The sequence below is a fragment of the Oncorhynchus kisutch genome, linkage group LG28, assembly GCF_002021735.2.
Source record: "Oncorhynchus kisutch isolate 150728-3 linkage group LG28, Okis_V2, whole genome shotgun sequence".
Classification (NCBI taxonomy): domain Eukaryota; kingdom Metazoa; phylum Chordata; class Actinopteri; order Salmoniformes; family Salmonidae; genus Oncorhynchus; species Oncorhynchus kisutch.
The window spans coordinates 20,804,651-20,823,215 of record NC_034201.2 but is presented as its reverse complement, the minus strand read 5'-3'; the positions used below and the strand labels follow the sequence as shown (position 1 = coordinate 20,823,215).

The 18,565-nt window shown below is 51.5% G+C and overlaps 1 protein-coding gene across 1 annotated transcript in view; it reads right to left on the bottom strand.

Moving 5' to 3' along the window:
- LOC109873143 (coxsackievirus and adenovirus receptor homolog) overlaps positions 1-18,565 on the bottom strand; it is a 101,980-nt gene that overhangs the window by 8,831 nt on the left and 74,584 nt on the right. Inside the window, exon 3 of the mRNA XM_020464707.2 lies at positions 9,879-10,083. Within this exon, the coding sequence (XP_020320296.2) occupies positions 9,879-10,083 (205 nt within the window). The remainder of the gene's footprint in view (positions 1-9,878; positions 10,084-18,565) is intronic.

Here is an 18,565-nt window from a genome sequence, read left to right as displayed (position 1 = left end):
TACTATGCTAGGGATGGCGGTGGGGTGAGGGTGAGGTAGGGGGTGGGGGGGTACTATGCTAGGGATGGGAGATGGGGTGAGGTGAGGTAGGGGGTACTATGCTAGGGATGGGCGGGTGGGTGGGGGAGGTGAGGTAGGGGGTACTATGCTAGGGATGGGCGGGTGGGGTGGGTGATGGGGTAGGGGGTTACTATGCTAGGGATGGGGAGGTGGGGGTGAGGTGAGGTAGGGGGTACTATGCTAGGGATGGGGGTGGGGTGAGGTGAGGTAGGGGTACTATGCTAGGGATGGGAGGTGGGGGTGGAGGTGAGGTAGGGGGTACTATGCTAGGGATGGGAGGTGGGGTAAGGTGAGGTAGGGGGTACTATGCTAGGGATGGGAGGTGGGGTGAGGTAGGGGGTACTATGCTAGGGATGGGAGGTGGGGTGAGGTGAGAGGGGGTACTATGCTAGGGATGGGAGGTGGGGTGAGGTGAGGTAGGGGGTACTATGCTAGGGATGGGCGGTGGGGTGAGGTGAGGTAGGGGGTACTATGCTAGGGATGGGAGGTGGGGTGAGGTAGGGGGTACTATGCTAGGAATGGGCGGTGGGGTGAGGTGAGGTAGGGGGTACTATGCTAGGGATGAGAGGTGGGGTGAGGTGAGGTAGGGGGTACTATGCTAGGGATGGGAGGTGGGGTGACATTTAGGAAGCCTGATTGGCGCTGTGTGTGTAGTCATGTGTGTATGTGCGACTGCCTCTCTATCTCTCTCTCTCTGTGTGTGTGTCTGAGCGTTGTGCTGGAGCACTGACATGGTTTGGTAATGGGCGTTGTAACAACAAAACCCGGCGAGAGGGGAGGACAGAACCATGTGGATTAACACCAGACGGCCCTGTGGGACACTACAGCACATAGTGCAGCGCCCAGCCCATCTAATCTAATAGGCAGGGGTCAGGATGGGCAGAACGAGGGAGGGGGGAATGAGAGAACAGAGAGAAATGAAACCAGTACTGATGGACGGTTGGAGGGATGACGGGGGCCAAGGCTGACCTGACGCTCTCCTGACTTGGAGGTCAGCTGTCCACATGCACTGTGTGTGTGTCTTACAATGTAATACAGCAATGACATTTTGAATTCACATTAAAAGCTCAAAGTCAGCTTGACATATCAAGGGCTACATATAGCTCAACATGTAGATGTTCCTATTGGAAATGGGTAGAAGCTTCATCAGAGCAGATTTTTATGTGCGATATGAGCGAGAGATGAGGTCAAAGGAAGAAGAGAGAGACTGGTCTTTAGAGAGATACTGTAGAGACTAGAGGGAGACCGTGATTGGTTGTGGTGGACTATATGGATGTGGTGTAATATGAAGGGCTAAGGATAAGGTGATTTATTGCTGTACTGGGCTACGTTGAGGCACAGATAGGGTACAGTAGAGTATATATGGAGAAAGCGTGATACATTGCGGTAGACCACAAGAGACGTGGTTATAAAGACCACGAGGGATCAGTTTGGAGAGGCCAGGGAGACTGAGAAAGATTGGCTGTTAAAGACTGTAGTGAGGTCTAGGCGGTGCTGATTGGTTGTTTGGGATTCAGATCAGGGAACTTGAGAGAACGTGATTGGCTGTTAAAGAATGTAGTGACCTATGGGTAGAGCGATGGTGATACGTTGGTTGGGACTGAGGCCAAGGTGACAGAATGAAAGTGAATGGCTGTTGAAGGTTGATGTGAAGTCTAGGCAGAGATGGTGAATGGTTGATGTGAAGTCTAGGCAGAGATGGTGAATGGTTGATGTGAGGTCTAGGCAGAGATGGTGAATGGTTGATGTGAGGTCTAGGCAGAGATGGTGAATGGTTGATGTGAGGTCTAGGCAGAGATGGTGAATGGTTGATGTGAGGTCTAGGCAGAGATGGTGAATGGTTGATGTGAAGTCTAGGCAGAGATGGTGAATGGTTGTGAGGGTTGCTGATGTGCCTGTCCGGTGTGCTGTACTGACTGCAGGTGCTCTCTCCTCCTGTTAACGTCACTGTCCATCTTTAAACTAGCGGAGACAACACATAGCTCACAACGTTACCTGCACTCAGGGAAGGTGCCTCTGTGTGTGTGTGTGTGTGTGTGTGTGTGTGTGTGTGTGTGTGTGTGTGTGTGTGTGTGTGTGTGTCCAAAATGTTATTTTTTGTTTTTAAACAACTAATGGGCCGACGTCGGTTCAATTATTTTAATTCCATTTAGTTGTTTTTTAGTTGGCTCAATGCACAGTTTCTCTAGAGACACATCAGATCAAACCTATAACAGTGTGATGTAGTAGAGGGTTGTAGTTTCTAACAGGACAATATTCAACATAGCATAGAAAACGTGGTAATTAACTACAATGACCATAATCCACTGCGCTCCTATTTGTCTGGTCGGTGTGGGGAAGACACAGAGAAATGAGAGAAGAACGCGTGAGGTAGCTCTACTTGAAAATAAATGACCTAAGTGATTGATATTTGGTATTTATAAAAGTATGTCTTATTTACTTTGAAGAACTACTAAAATAGTGATTTTGTCAGATCGCATAGGCAGCAGCTCTATAGAGATGAGATGAGGACTTGAATTATAAAAGTCATAAAACAAATGAAAGATTTCATTAAAGTAATGTGAATAAATGGTTAATAAGTGATGAGCAGTAATGGGCAGTCACTACCATCATGGGTCTTTGATTGTTTTATTCAGTGTTACAGAATTAAACTCTTCCTCCCATAGTCCATTTAATGTAAAAAAATAATCAAAACCATGTTTTTATAATTGAACCGAAACCAAAACGTCCTCAAAAAGTAATAATCTCTTAGCACTAGTGTGTGTGTGCGCACATGTACATCAGAGTGTGTGTGACTGTGTGCCATGTCTGAGTGACCATGTCTGCCAAAGTTCTCTGGAGCATTTACATTGTGACCTGATGGGAATTCATTGTATTATTCTTTTGGACAAAATTCAGATTCACAAATCTATAATTACAAAAACTCCACCAACAAAAAAATGATCAAATGTGTGTATATCCCTTACATGCGGATTAGACCGCTGGCGTGCGTGCGTCCGCCATCGCGCGCATGTTGATTTTGTCCACCCACACCAGACGCGATCAGGACACGCAGGTTTAAATATCAAAACAAACTCTGAACCAACTATATTAAATTGGGGAGAGGTCCAGAAGCATTAAACATTTATGGCAATTTAGCTAGCTAGCTTGCTGTTGCTAGCTACTTTGTCCTGGGATAAACTTTAGGTTGTTGTTTTACCCGAAATGCACAAGGTCCTCTACTCCGACAATTAATCCACTGATAAAAAGGGTAAACCAAGTTTGTTTCCAGTAATCTCGTCTCGTTCAAGCTTCTTCTTCGGACTTTACATGGCGGTTGGCAACTCACTTCAAGGTGCATTACCAATACCGACGAGACTGGAGTGTGAACCTCAGTTGATCTTTCAATCACCCACGTGGATATATGCTCCTAAAAACCAATGAGGTGAGGCGAGACTTGCAGCGCATCTAGCGTCACAAATCTAACCAAGTTATATTTTAGCGTCTGGCTAAGCAGACTCGTTGAAACGGACGAGCAGTGTGGTCAGCATGTTAAGGTCCTTGTGTAATGTGTTATTGTACCCTCGAGCCCAACAGTCCTTTGTATACTCTTTATGAATACTTATGTTTCCCATTTAACTTTGTATTGATTTATTATTGTTAATAAAAAAAAGGAGAACTGAAGATATACTGGGGAGCAGGCAAGAGGTCTTCATGTCTCCTTGTCACACTGCTCCCCTAGAGAATAGGAACAGCTCTGCCCCAGGGGTCAATGGCTTTAGGCCTGTCAGACCCACTACCGGGCAGCAGCAAGTAAGTAGACAGACACTACATCATCAGCTCTGTGGCCAACTTAGGAGAAATGCCTCTGCATTGTATTTGCTCTAGTCAATTCAAGCCCATCTCTCAGCTGGCTCAGGTAATCATTGGACATTACTGAATCAATTTATCTTCCTCCCTGTAGAACGCAGAGAGAGGCTTCGAGCCAGACTTACTGGTGTAAATTAATGACTAGAAACCAGTATGTTTTGGACACAACTTCCTGGTTAAGGCAGTTAAATATAACACCAACGACTTGTGTCACAACACCAATTTCTCAAAAGAGAGATGTTGTTAACCAGGAAAACAACAGAGTCCTAATCATACTTTATCCAGGCCCTGGCAGTATTTACAATAAAGTGTGCAGGGCCTTATAGTAATAGTTCCTATGTTGTTTCCTATGACATCAGTCAGCCCACACCACTTTTCATACAGTATGTACATATGCTGAATGGTTGGTTGAGTGACTGGGGGAGTTTCAGAGTAAAGTTGACACAGGAACAGCCATACACTTGCCTGGCTACCCAGACTCCTTGATTCGGCCAAACAATACGCCACACCCACAGATGTTAGTTGGTTCTCCGCAATGAGTCTGGATCTGAATACCTCCCCGACGATTTCTAGAACACAAACACATTCTAATGGTTCTGATTGAGACTAGATATCGATGGGTTGGGCCAGAGTCAGAACACACATGGGTAAAGTGGTGTTTTGAAAATTCGGCATTTGGCTTTGATACTCTGAAACATGGCTCTCTCGGGATACGCAGGATTCTCAGTACATCGCACAGACAGGAAAAAATATCTCTCCGGGAAGCAGAAGGGCAGAGGGGGAATAATGGTGTAATTCTAGGAACATACAGGAACTCAAGTGCTTTTGTTCAGATAACACAACAGTAGTAGGCTTGATTACCAATGATGACGTCCAACCTATAGGGAGGTGGCGAGTTCTCTGGGAGTGTGGTGCCTGGAAAACAACCTCTCACTCAATGTCAACAAAACAAAGGAGATGATCGTGGACTTCAAGAAAAAGCAGAGAGTGCACCCCATTATCTACATTGACGGGACTGCAGTGGAAGAGGTGGAAAGCTTCAAGTTCCTTGGCGTACACATCACTGACAAACTGAAATGGACCCACCCACACAGACAGCATGGTAAAGACGGCGCAACAGAGCCTCTTCAACCTGAGGAGGCAAAATACATTTAAAGTAAAACAAGTCCTATATCGACATAACCTGAAAGGCCACTCAGCAAGGAAGAAGCCACTGCTCCAAAACCACCATGAAAAATCCAGACTACGGTTGGCAACTGCACAGATCATACCTTTTGAACAAATGTCCTCTGGTCTGATGAAACAAAAATAGAACTGTTTGGCCAAAATGACCATTGTTATGTTTGGAGGAAAAAGGGGGAGGCTTGCAAGTCCAAGAACACCATCCCAACCGTAAAGTACAGAGGTGGCAGCATCATGTTGTGGGGGGTGCTTCGCTGCAGGAGGGACTGGTGCACTTCACAAAATAGATGGCATCATGAGGGAGGAAACTGATGTGGATATCTTGAAGCAACATTTCAAGTCATCCGTCAGGAAGTTAAAACTTGGTCACAAATGATCCGAAGCATACTTCCAAAGTTGTGGCAAAATGGCTTAAGGACAACAAATTCAAGGTTTTGGAGTGGCCATCACAAAGCCCTGACCTCAATCCCATAGAACATTTGTTGGCAGAGTTGAAAAAGCCTGTGCGAGCAAGGAGACCTACAAACCTGACTCAGTTACACCAGTCAAGTCAGGAGGAATGGGCCAAAATTCACCCAACTTATTGTGGGAAGCTTGTGGAAGGCTACCCGAAACGTTTGACCCAAGTTAAACAATTTAAAGGCAATGCTACCAAATACTAATTGAGTGTATGTAAACTTATGGCCCACTGGGAATGTGATGAAAGAAATAAAAGCTGAAATATATCTCTACTATTATTCTGACATTTCACATTCTTAAAATAAAGTGATGATCCTAACTGATCTACGACAGGGTATTTTTACTATATCAAATCAAATGTTATTTGTCACATACACATGGTTAGGAGATGCTAATGCGAGTGTAGCGAAATGTTTGTGCTTCTAGTTCCGACAATGCAGTAGTAACCAACGAGTAATCTAACATAACAATTCCACAACTGCTACCTTATACACACAAGTGTAAAAGGATAAAGAATATGTACATAAAGATGTATGAATGAGTGATGGTACAGAGCGGCATAGGCCAGATGCAGTAGATGGTATCGAGTACAGTATATACATATGAGATGAGTAATGTAGGGTATGTAAACATTATATTAAGTAGCATTGTTTAAAGTGGCTAGCGATACATTTTTTACATCACTTTCCATTATTAAAGTGGCTGGAGTTGAGTCAGTGTGTTGGCAGCAGCCACTCAATGTTAGTGGTGGCTGTTTAATAGTCTGATGGCCTTGAGATAGAAGCTGTTTTTCAGTCTCTCGGGCCCTGCTTTGATGCACCTGTACTGACCTCGCCTTCTGGATGATAGCGGGGTTAACAGGCAGTGGCTCGGGTGGTTGTTGTCCTTGATGATCTTTATGGCCTTCCTGTGACATCGGGTGGTGTAGGTGTCCTGGAGGGCAGGTAGTTTGCCCCCGGTGATGCGTTGTGCAGACCTCACTACCCTCTGTAGAGCCTTACGGTTGTGGGCGGAGCAGTTGCCGTACCCGGCGGTGATACAGCCCGACAGGATGCTCTCGATTGTGCATCTGTAAAAGGTTGTGAGTGCTTTTGGTGACAAGCCAAATTTCTTCAGCCCCCTGAGGTTGAAGAGGCGCTGCTGCACCTTCTTCACAACGCTGTCTGTGTGGGTGGACCAATCAAGTTTGTCCATGATGTGTACGCCGAGGAACTTTAAACTTACTAGCCTCTCCACTACTGTCCCGTCGATGTGGATAGGGAGGTGCTCCCCTCTGCTGTCCACGATCATCTCCTATGTTTTGTTGAGTGTGAGGTTATTTTCCTGACACCACATTCCGAGGGCCCTCACCTCATCCCTGTAGGCCGTCTCGTCGTTGTTGGGAATCAAGCCTACCACTGTAGTGTCACCCGCAAACTTGATGATTGAGTTGGAGGCGTGCATGGCCATGCAGTCAATGGTGAACCGGGACTACAGGAGAGGGCTCAGAACGCACCCTTGTGGGGCCCCAGTGTTGAGGATCAGCGGGGTGGAGATGTTTACCTACCCTCGCCACCTGGGGGTGGTACGTCAGGAAGTCCAGTACCCGGTTGCACAGGGCGGGGTTGAGACCCAGGGTCTTGAGTTTGATGATGAGTTTGGAGGGTACTATGGTGTTAAATGCTGAGCTGTAGTTGATGAACAGCATTCTCACATAGGTATTCCTCTTGTCCAGATGGGTTAGGGCAGTGTGCTTGCGATTGAGTCATCTGTGGACCTATTGGGGCGGTAAGCAAATTGGAGTGGGTCTAGGGTGTCAGGTAGGGTGGAGGTGATATGGTCCTTGACTAGTCTCTCAAAGCATTTCAAGATGACGGAAGTGAATGCTACGGGGTGGTAGTCGTTTAGCTCAGTTACCTTAGCTTTCTTGGGAACAGGAACAATGGTGGCCCTCTTGAAGCATGAGGGGACAGCAGACTGAGATAAGGATCGATTGAATATGTCCGTAAACACATCAGCCAGCTGGTCTGCGCATGCTCTTAGGACGCCGTCTGGGCCTGCAGCCTTGCGAGGGTTAACACGTTTAGATGTTTTACTCACGTCGGCTGCAGTGAAACAGAGTCCGCAGGTTTTGGTAACAGGCCGTGTCAGGAATTGTACTAGGATTAAATGTCAGGAATTGTGAAAAACTGAGTTTAAATGTATTTGACTAAGGTGTATGTAAACTTCCGACTTCAACTGTATATACTGTTTTCTATACTATTCTACAGTATCTTAGTCTGTTCCGCTCTGACATCGCTCGTCCATATGTAAATTGTCTTAATTCTTACTTAGATGTGTGTGTATTGGGTATATGTTGTGTAATTTGTTAGATATTACTGCACTATCAGAGCTAGAAGCACAAGAATTTCGTACACCAATAAAATGTGATTTGATTCGAGATGATCCAATCGCTGATAACTTTCTTTTGTACAACACACCTCGTTTTGACTTCACCACAAATTACTTCAACGATGGCAGTCTCAGACTGAAGTACACTATATATACAAAAGTATGTGGACACCCCTTCAAATTAGTGGATTCTGCTTTTTCAGCGACACCCATTGCTGACAGGTGTAAAAATCAAACACATAGTCATGCAATCTCCATAGACAAACATTGGCAGTAGAATGGCATTACTGAAGAGCGGCCTTACTGAAGAGCTCAGTGACTTTCAATATGGTACGTCATAGGATACCACATTTCCAACAAGTCAGTTTGTCAAATTTCCACGCTGCTAGAGCTTAGTTGACCAGGGGATTTTATGTGAGTTTGTGTGGCAAGACCACTGTTATAGTAAAGTGGAAACGTCTAGAAGGAACTACGGCTCAGTGGTAGGCCACACAAACCGGGACCACCGAGTGCTGAAGCACAGAGCGTAAAGATCGACCAAGTTCCAAACTGCCTGTGGAAGCAACGTCAGCACAAGAAGTGTTTGTCAGGAGTTTTATGAAATGGGTTTCCATGGCCGAGCGAGCAGCTGGAGAGGTGTAAAGCTCACCTCCACTGGACTCTGGAGCAGTGGAAACGCGTTCTCTGGTGTGACAAATCACGCTTCACCATCTGGCAGTCCGACGGACAAATCTTGGTTCGGCAGATGGCAGGAGAAAGCTACCTGCCCGAATGCATAGTGCCAACTGTTAAGTTTGGTGGAGGAGGAATAATAGTCTGGGGCTGTTTTTCATGGTTCGAGCTCGGCCCCTTGTTCCAGTGAAAGGAAATCTTAACGCTACAGCAATGACATTTTAGACAATTCTTTGCTTTAACTTTGTGGCCCTTTCCTGTTTCAGCATGACAATGCCAACGTGCACAAAGCGAGGTCCATACAAAAATGGTTTGTCGAGATCGGTGTGTAAGAACTTGACTGGCCTGTACAGAGCCCTGACCTCAACCCCATTGAACACCTTTGGGATGAATTGGAACGCCGACTGCGAACCACGCCTAATCGCCAACATCATAGCCCGACCTCCCTTACGCTCGTGGCTGAATGGAATCACGACCCGGCAGCAATGTTCCAACATCTAGTGGAAAGTCTTCTCAGAAGAGTCGAGGATGTTATAGCAGCAAGGGGGGGACAAACTCCATATTAATGCCCATAATTTTGGAAAGACGACTTTTGGTCATGTAGTTTAGTGTGGGTATCAAACAGAGCAGTGGAAGGATTCAGTTTGAGTCGTCAGGCAAAAGCCACACACCGCAAGTCTGGTTGCACAGGGAAGTGTGTGAGTATATAGCAGCTGGATTAGTATAATCATCACTATGAATGCTCTGCTTATCTCACACCCTAGTGATGACAAATCAGTCATGTACGCATTCTACATTTCACAAGACTATTGTCAATTAGCTATATTAAATGGGCAATTAGTAGGCTATTGGGTGTTTTGATGTCATCTGATAATAGTGACATAGCTCTTTCCTATCAGTCTATGGATTGAATGGGACTGCAATCTATGACCCCACTAGGATGGTTAAACATACCACCACACCAGGGGAGGTTGGTGGGAGGAGCTATATGAGGACAGGCTCATTGTTATGGCTAGAATGGAATTAATAGAATGGTGTCAAATGTGGTTTCAATACATTTGATACAATTCCATTCATTCCATTCCAGCCATTACAATGAGCCTGTCTTCCTACACATCCCCCACCAACCTCTACTGCACCGCACCATTTTAGAGGGGGGCATTGCATCTAGTCAGCCACATGTACCCTTTAAAAGGGCATTGTGTTTGGAGTTTTTACACAATAGATAGATAGGTAAAGTAGTGGCTGTTTAAGATTTAAAATGTCACCCGTGGGGTCTCACTCACCCATGACAGTCAGCAGCATCTTCCTGCTGCGGATGCCCGGGGCCTTCTTCACCTTGCACTGGTAGGTCCCAGTGTCGCTAGACTTCAGACCCGTCAAGTTGATGGAAGCGTCACCATTCTTCGGGTCGGCTGAGTTGAAGTGGGCTCGCCCCTTCACTGCAGGGTAGTAGTCCTCATAGGCCCTGTCCCCAGAGTATAGGATCACCTGGAGAGAGAGACACATGGGAAGGAGGGGGGGAGAGAGAGACACATGGGAAGGAGGGGGGGGGGGTAGACATGGGAAGGAGGGGGGGGAGAGACATGGGAAGGAGGGGGAGAGAGACACATGGGAAGGAGGGGGGGGGTAGACATGGAAGGAGGGGGGGGGGAGACATGGGAAGGAGGGGGAGAGAGACACGGGAAGGAGGGGGGGGGGGGAGACATGGGAAGGAGGGGGGGGGGGGGGGAGACATGGGAAGGAGGGGGAGAGACATGGGAAGGAGGGGGGAGAGACATGGGAAGGAGGGGGGAGAGACATGGGAAGGAGGGGGGAGAGACATGGGAAGGAGGGGGGGAGAGACATGGGAAGGAGGGGGGGGAGAGACATGGAAGGAGGGGGGAGAGACATGGGAAGGAGGGGGGAGAGACATGGGAAGGAGGGGGGAGAGACATGGGAAGGAGGGGGGAGAGACATGGGAAGGAGGGGGGGAGAGACATGAGGAGGGGGGAGAGACATGGGAAGGAGGGGGGAGAGACATGGGAAGGAGGGGGGGAGAGACATGGGAAGGAGGGGGGGAGACATGGGAAGGAGGGGGGAGAGACATGGGAAGGAGGGGGGAGAGACATGGGAAGGAGGGGGGAGAGACATGGGAAGGAGGGGGGAGAGACATGGGAAGGAGGGGGGGAGGGACATGGGAAGTAGGGGGGGGAGAGACATGGGAAGGAGGGGGGGGGGAATGGGAAGGAGGGGGGGGAGACATGGGAAGGGAGGGGGGGAGAGACATGGGAAGGAGGGGGGGAAGAGACATGGGAAGGGGGGGGAGAGACATGGGAAGGAGGGGGGGGAGAGACATGGGAAGGAGGGGGGGGAGAGACATGGGAAGGAGGGGGGGAGGGACATGGGAAGGAGGGGGGGGGGGGAGAGACATGGGAAGGAGGGGGGGGGGAGAGACATGGAGGAGGGGGGAGAGAGAGACATGGGAAGGAGGGGGAGATGAGAGACATGGGAAGGAGGGGGAGACATGGGAAGGAGGGGGGAGAGACATGGGAAGGAGGGGGGAGAGAGAGACATGGGAAGGAGGGGGGGAGACATGGGAAGGAGGGGGAGGGACATGGGAAGGAGGGGGGGACATGGGGAAGGAGGGGGGGGAGAGACATGGGAAGGAGGGGGGGAGAGACATGGGAAGGAGGGGGGGGGGAGAGACATGGGAAGGAGGGGGGAGACATGGGAAGGAGGGAGAAACATGGGAAGGAGGGGGGGAGAGAGACATGGGAAGGAAGGGGGAGAGACATGGGAAGGAAGGGGGGAGAGACATGGGAAGGAAGGGGGGAGAGACATGGGAAGGAAGGGGGGAGAGAGAGACATGGGAAGGAGGGGGGGAGAGAGAGACATGGTAAGGAAGGGGGAGAGACATGGGAAGGAGGGGGGAGAGACATGGGAAGGAGGGGGGGAGAGACATGGGAAGGAGGGGGAGAGACATGGGAAGGAGGGGGGAGAGACATGGGAAGGAGGGGGGAGAGAGAGACATGGGAAGGAGGGGGAGAGACATGGGAGGAGGGAGAAACATGGGAAGGAGGGGGGGAGAGAGACATGGGAAGGAAGGGGGGGAGAGACATGGCAAGGAAGGGGGGAGAGAGAGCATGGAAGGAAGGGGGGAGAGAGAGACATGGAAGGAAGGGGGGAGAGACATGGGAAGGAGGGGGGAGAGAGAGACATGGTAAGGGAGGGGGAGAGACATGGGAAGGAGGGGGGGGTAGACATGGGAAGGGGGGGGGGAGGAGACATGGGAAGGAGGGCGGAGAGAGAACACGGGAAGGAGGGGAGACATGGGAAGTTGAGAGGGGAGAGGACATGGGGAAGGAGGGGGGAGAGACATGGGAAGGAGGGGGGAGAGAAGACATGGGAAGGAGGGGGGGAGAACATGGGAAGGAGGGAGAAACATGGGAAGGAGGGGGGAGAGAGACATGGGAAGGAAGGGGGGGAGAGACATGGCAGGAGGGGGAGAGAACATGGGAAGGAAGGGGGGAGAGAGAGACATGGGAAGGAAGGGGGGAGAGACATGGGAAGGGAGGGGGGAGAGAGAGACATGGGAAGGAGGGGGAGAGACATGGGAAGGAGGGGGGGGTAGACATGGGAAGGAGGGGGGGGAGACATGGGAAGGAGGGGGAGAGAGACACGGGAAGGAAGGGGAGACATGGGAAGGAGGGGGGGGGGAGACATGGGAAGGAGGGGGAGAAGACATGGGAAGGAGGGGGAGAGACATGGGAAGGAGGGGGGAGAGACATGGGAAGGAGGGGGAGGACATGGGAAGGAGGGGGGAGAGACATGGGAAGGGAGGGGGGAGAGACATGGGAAGGAGGGGGGAGAGAGACTGGGAAGGAGGGGGGAGAGACATGGGAAGGAGGGGGGAGAGACATGGGAAGGAGGGGGGGAGAGACATGGGAAGGAGGGGGGGAGAGGACATGGGAAGGAGGGGGGGAGAGACATGGGAAGGAGGGGGGGGAGAGACATGGGAAGGAGGGGGGGAGACATGGGAAGGAGGGGGAAGACATGGAGGAGGGGGAGAGACATGGAAGGAGGGGGGAGAGACATGGGAAGGAGGGGGGAGAGACATGGAAGGAGGGGGGAGGGACATGGGAAGTAGGGGGGGAGAGACATGGGAAGGAGGGGGGGGGATGGGAAGGAGGGGGGGAGAGACATGGAAGGAGGGGGGAGAGACATGGAAGGAGGGGGGGGAGAGACATGGGAAGGAGGGGGGGAGAGACATGGGAAGGAGGGGGGGGAGAGACATGGGAAGGAGGGGGGAGAGACATGGGAAGGAGGGGGGAGGGACATGGGAAGGAGGGGGGGGAGAGACATGGGAAGGAGGGGGGGGAGAGACATGGGAAGGAGGGGGGAGAGAGAGACATGGGAAGGAGGGGGGGAGGAGGACATGGGAAGGAGGGGGGAGAGACATGGGAAGGAGGGGGGAGAGAGAGACATGGGAAGGAGGGGGGAGAGAGAGACATGGGAAGGAGGGGGGAGACATGGGAAGGAGGGGGGGAGGGACATGGGAAGGAGGGGGGGGACATGGAAGGAGGGGGGGAGAGACATGGGAAGGAGGGGGGGAGAGACATGGGAAGGAGGGGGGGGAGAGACATGGGAAGGAGGGGGGGGAGGACATGGGAAGGAGGGAGAAACATGGAAGGAGGGGGGAGAGAGACATGGGAAGGAGGGGGGAGAGACATGGGAAGGAAGGGGGGAGAGACATGGGAAGGAGGGGGGAGAGACATGGGAAGGAAGGGGGGAGAGAGAGACATGGGAAGGAGGGGGGAGAGAGAGACATGGTAAGGAAGGGGGAGAGACATGGGAGAAGGAGGGGGGAGAGACATTGGGAAGGAGGGGGGAGAGACATGGGAAGGAGGGGGAGAGGACATGGGAAGGAGGGGGGAGAGACATGGGAAGGAGGGGGGAGAGAGAGACATGGGAAGGAGGGGGGAGAGACATGGGAAGGAGGGAGAAACATGGGAAGGAGGGGGGGAGAGAGACATGGGAAGGAAGGGGGAGAGACAGGCAAGGAAGGGGAGAGAGAGACATGGGAAGGAAGGGGGGAGAGAGAGCATGGGAAGGAAGGGGGGAGAGAGAGACATGGGAGGAAGGGGGAGAGAATGGAAGGAGGGGAGAGAGAGACATGGAAGGAGGGGGGGAGAGACATGGGAAGGAGGGGGGGAGAGACATGGGAAGGAGGGGGGAGAGACATTGGAAGGAGGGAGAAAACATGGGAAGGAGGGGGGGAGAGAGACATGGGAAGGAAGGGGGGAGAGACCATGGAAGGAAGGGGGGAGAGAGAGACATGGGAAGGAAGGGGGGAGAGAGAGACATGGGAAGGAAGGGGGGAGAGACATGGGAAGGAGGGGGGGAGAGAGAGACATTGTAAGGAGGGGGGAAGAGACATGGGAAGGAGGGGGGAAGAGAGACGGAGGAAGGACACTGGGAAGGAGGGGGAGAGGACATGGGAAGGAGGGGGAGGACATGGGAAGGAGGGGGGGGGGAGAGACATGGGAAGGAAGGGGGGAGAGAGAGGACATGGGAAGGAAGGGGGGAGAGAGAGACATGGAAGGAAGGGGGAGAGAGAGACATGGAATGGAAGGGGGAGAGAGAGACATGGGAAGGAAGGGGGGGAGAGAGAGACATGGGAAGGAAGGGGGGAGAAGAGACATGGGAAGGAAGGGGGAGAGACATGGGAAGAAGGGGGGAGAGACATGGGAAGGAGGGGGAGAGACATGGGAAGGAGGGGGAGAGACATGGGAAGGAGGGGGGAGAAGAGACATGGGAAGGAAGGGGGAGAGACATGGGAAGAGGGGGGGGACATGGGAAGGAAGGGGGGAGAGACATGGGAAGGAGGGGGGAGAGAGACATGGAAGGAGGTGGGGGAGAGACAGGAAGGAGGGGGAGGAGAGACATGGGAAGGAAGGGGAGAGAGAGAGACATGGGAAGGAGGGGGGAGAGACATGGGAAGGGGGAGAAACATGGGAAGGAGGGGGGAGAGAGACATGGGAAGGAGGGGGGGAGAGACATGGGAAGGAAGGGGGGAGAGACATGGGAAGGAGGGGGAGAGACATGGGAAGGAAGGGGGAGAGAGAGACATGGGAAGGAAGGGGGAGAGAGAGACATGGGAAGGAGGGGGGGAGAGAGAGACATGGTAAGGAGGGGGGAGAGAGAGACATGTAAGAAGGGGGGAGAGACATGGGAAGGAGGGGGGAGAGACATGGGAAGGAGGGGGAGAGACATGGGAAGGAGGGGGGAGAGAGAGGACATGGTAAGGAGGGGGAGAGAGAGACATGGGAAAGGAGGGGGGAGAGAGAGACATGGGAAGGAGGGGGGATGAGAGAGACATGGAAGGAGGGGGAGGAGAGCATGGGAAGGAGGGGGGGGGAGACATGGGAAAGGAGGGGGGAGAGACATGGGAAGGAGGGGGGGAGAGACATGGAAGGAGGGGGGGAGAGACATGGGAAGGAGGGGGGAGAGAGAGACATGGGAAGGAGGGGGGAGAGAGAGACATGGGATGAGGGGGAGAGAGAGACATGGGAAGGAGGGGGAGAGAGAGACATGGGAAGGAGGGGGGAGAGAGACATGGAAGGAGGGGGGGAGGGACATGGGAAGGAGGGGGGGGGACATGGGAAGGAGGGGGGGAGAGACATGGGAAGGAGGGGGGGGAGAGACATGGAAGGAGGGGGGGGGAGACATGGGAAGGAGGGGGGGAGAGACATGGGAAGGAGGGGGGGAGACATGGGAAGGAGGGGGGAGAGACATGGGAAGGAGGGGGGGAGAGACATGGAAGGAGGGGGGGGAGAGACATGGGAAGGAGGGGGGGAGAGACATGGGAAGGAGGGGGGAGAGACATGGGAAGGAGGGGGGGGAGAACATGGGAAGGAGGGGGGGAGAGACATGGGAAGGAGGGGGGAGAGACATGGGAAGGAGGGGGGGAGAGACATGGGAAGGTGGGGGGAGAGACATGGGAAGGAGGGGGGAGAGAGACATGGGAAGGAGGGGGGGAGAGGACATGGGAAGGAGGGGGGGAGACATGGGAAGGAGGGGGGGAGACATGGAAGGAGGGGGGGAGACATGGGAAGGAGGGGGGAGAGACATGGGAAGGAGGGAGAATCATGGGAAGGAGGGGGGAGAGAGACATGGGAAGGAGGGGGGAGAGACATGGGAAGGAGGGGGGGAGAGACATGGGAAGGAGGGGGGAGAGACATGGGAAGGAGGGGGGAGAGACATGGGAAGGAGGGGGGAGAGACATGGGAAGGAAGGGGGGAGAGACATGGGAAGGAGGGGGGGAGAGAGACATGGGAAGGAGGGGGGGAGAGAGACATGGGAAGGAGGGGGGAGAGACATGGGAAGGAGGGGGGAGAGACATGGGAAGGAGGGGGGAGAGACATGGGAAGGAGGGGGGAGAGACATGGGAAGGAGGGGGAGAGACAAGGGAAGGAGGGGGGAGAGACATGGGAAGGAGGGGGGGGAGAGACATGGGAAGGAGGGGGGAGAGAGAGACATGGGAAGGAGGGGGGAGAGACATGGGAAGGAGGGGGGAGAGACATGGGAAGGAGGGGGGAGAGACATGGGATAGAAGGAGGGAGAGAGATGGGAAGGAGGGAGAGAGATGGGAAGGAGGGAGAGAGATGGGAAGGAGGGAGAGAGATGGGAAGGAGGGAGGGAGATGGGAAGGAGGGAGGGAGATGGGAAGGAGGGAGGGAGATGGGAAGGAGGGAGATGGGAAGGAGGGAGATGGGAAGGAGATGGGAAGGAGGGAGGGAGGAGAAATAAATCAAGGAAGAGAAAGAGAATTAGTGAGGCAGCTACATGTACCAGAAATCAAGCCTGGAACAATAATCCAAGCTGTTATTGTGAGACTGCAAACGGGCACCCTGTCTTTGTTCACTAAAACAACCGATACTGAGGGAGAGAGAGTCAGTTTGTAACATTCTTATCTCACTAACAACCTGCAGTGCCTGGCTCTGGCTTGTTTTTGCCCTTTCATTTCCATGCTGCTGAGCGGTGGTATGGCATGGAACAAACAAAGCCCTACTGTGGAGTCAAATCAACACCTGCTGTGTCAACACAGACCAAGAGAGAGCTCTGCCCTGGGCTCAGCAACAGCCCCCAGCGCTACCTTCCAGCACCTCCCCTACCCCCCGTCTGTCTCTCCCCCTTCCCTCCGACACAGAGCGACGAGGAGAAGGCAGGAGATGGAGTCAAGGTGGAGCCAACGGACAACTAGCCGCACAGGAGAAGCACAGAGGCAGAGTAAACAAGGATTGGGAGGGAGGGCCAAACTAAAAATGAAAGGATTCCAATTGTAATTCTCTCACACTGCAGGCAGACAACAGGCACATCATTCTCCATTTTCCATGGAGTTGGTCAGATACAGGAGCTCATGGTGTGTGCCGTGATCCTAATCATACACACGTACTGACAACCCAGGCTGGAGAAGAGAAGAAAAAGATAGACAAACAGAACAGAGGGCGGTGGGCTGGGAGGCAGTGAAAGAAGAGAAAAACAGAGAACCAGATGGACTGCGAATCGTCTAGCAGCTCGGCTGGGGATCCTTGTGTAGAGCCCATGACTGCCAAGCCAAGGCTGTGTAGCTAGAATACATCTTGAACATACTGTATTAGCCACTAAACCTGTAATGCAGAACACCTGGATCCCAGGAGAGACACGGAGACCTCAAACTAACACTGGGATCAGAGCATCAGCAGTAAAAACAAGATGAAAAGGTGGAGGGGAGGAAATTAAATTGCCCGAGGCACTGAGGTAGAGACAGGCAACAAAGCACTCAGTCTGACACTGACACACACACACACACACACTGCATGTAGGGCTGGGCAATATATTGCATTGATTAGATTCATCAGAATGTAATATTTTTGTACAATGTTCCAAATGACTATCGAAAGAAAATACGTGTGCTCTGTCTTTTTGGTCTCTTCCCCTTCACTCCTTATGCGCTGTGTGCACTGTGCACCTTGCCAATCACACAGACACCAAGCCTCTCACCCTACCGCTCACAACAACAAAGACGAAAGATCACTTCTTCCTCATTGGCAAGCAGTTTCAACTCTCCTTCTGCATTTCAGGTTTGGCCCAATAGAAGAAAAAAAAAATTATAAATAAAATAAAAATGGTCATATGGACACCGAAACTCTTAGAGACATTATTTGACTGTACTAGATGAAAACGTACCCTTTCTAACGATACCGTTTTTATGTCTCATCTCCCAACAGAGCAGACCCAACCAAAACAACCCTACTAAAACGACCCTACTAAAACGACCCAACCAAAACGACCCAACCAAAACGACCCTACTAAAACGACCCAACCAAAACGACCCTACTAAAACGACCCAACCAAAACGAGAGTAGGGTAACTGAGGAAATCGTCTATTTACGGACAGACAAAAGCAACGTTTGGTAAGATTTAGATATGTGAATACTGGCTATCTTTAGACAAACTCATTTTAAGAGAAATAAGTGGGCAGAATATTTTGTTGTGGTTATTCAATATAAACAGAAGTGTTTTGCCCCACTGTCTGCAAAACACGCTCTATGGGGAAAAATGCCCCCTGAAGATTAATGTGTTAGAATACATTTATGCATGCCATTTTGGCATTTTATCTTAATTGACTCTTAAAAGCTAGTCTAGGTATCTTATTTTAATAAATAAAATATCGGAACAAAATGACATTGCACATCTCACTATTAGTGCTGAGCGGTTTTCTGACATTGGTTCAATTATTTTAATTCATTTTGTTCAGTTTTTCCTGTGAGCTCGATGTACAGTTTGTCAAGATAAATCAGATGAAGCTGGAACAGTGCGTTGTGGGAGTTGACATGGGACGTGGGAGTTGTAGTTTCCTACAGGCCAACACTCTACATAGTTTAGCACAGAAAAATGTGGTAATTAACTACATTGACCATAACCCATTGCGCACCTGCATAAACTTGTC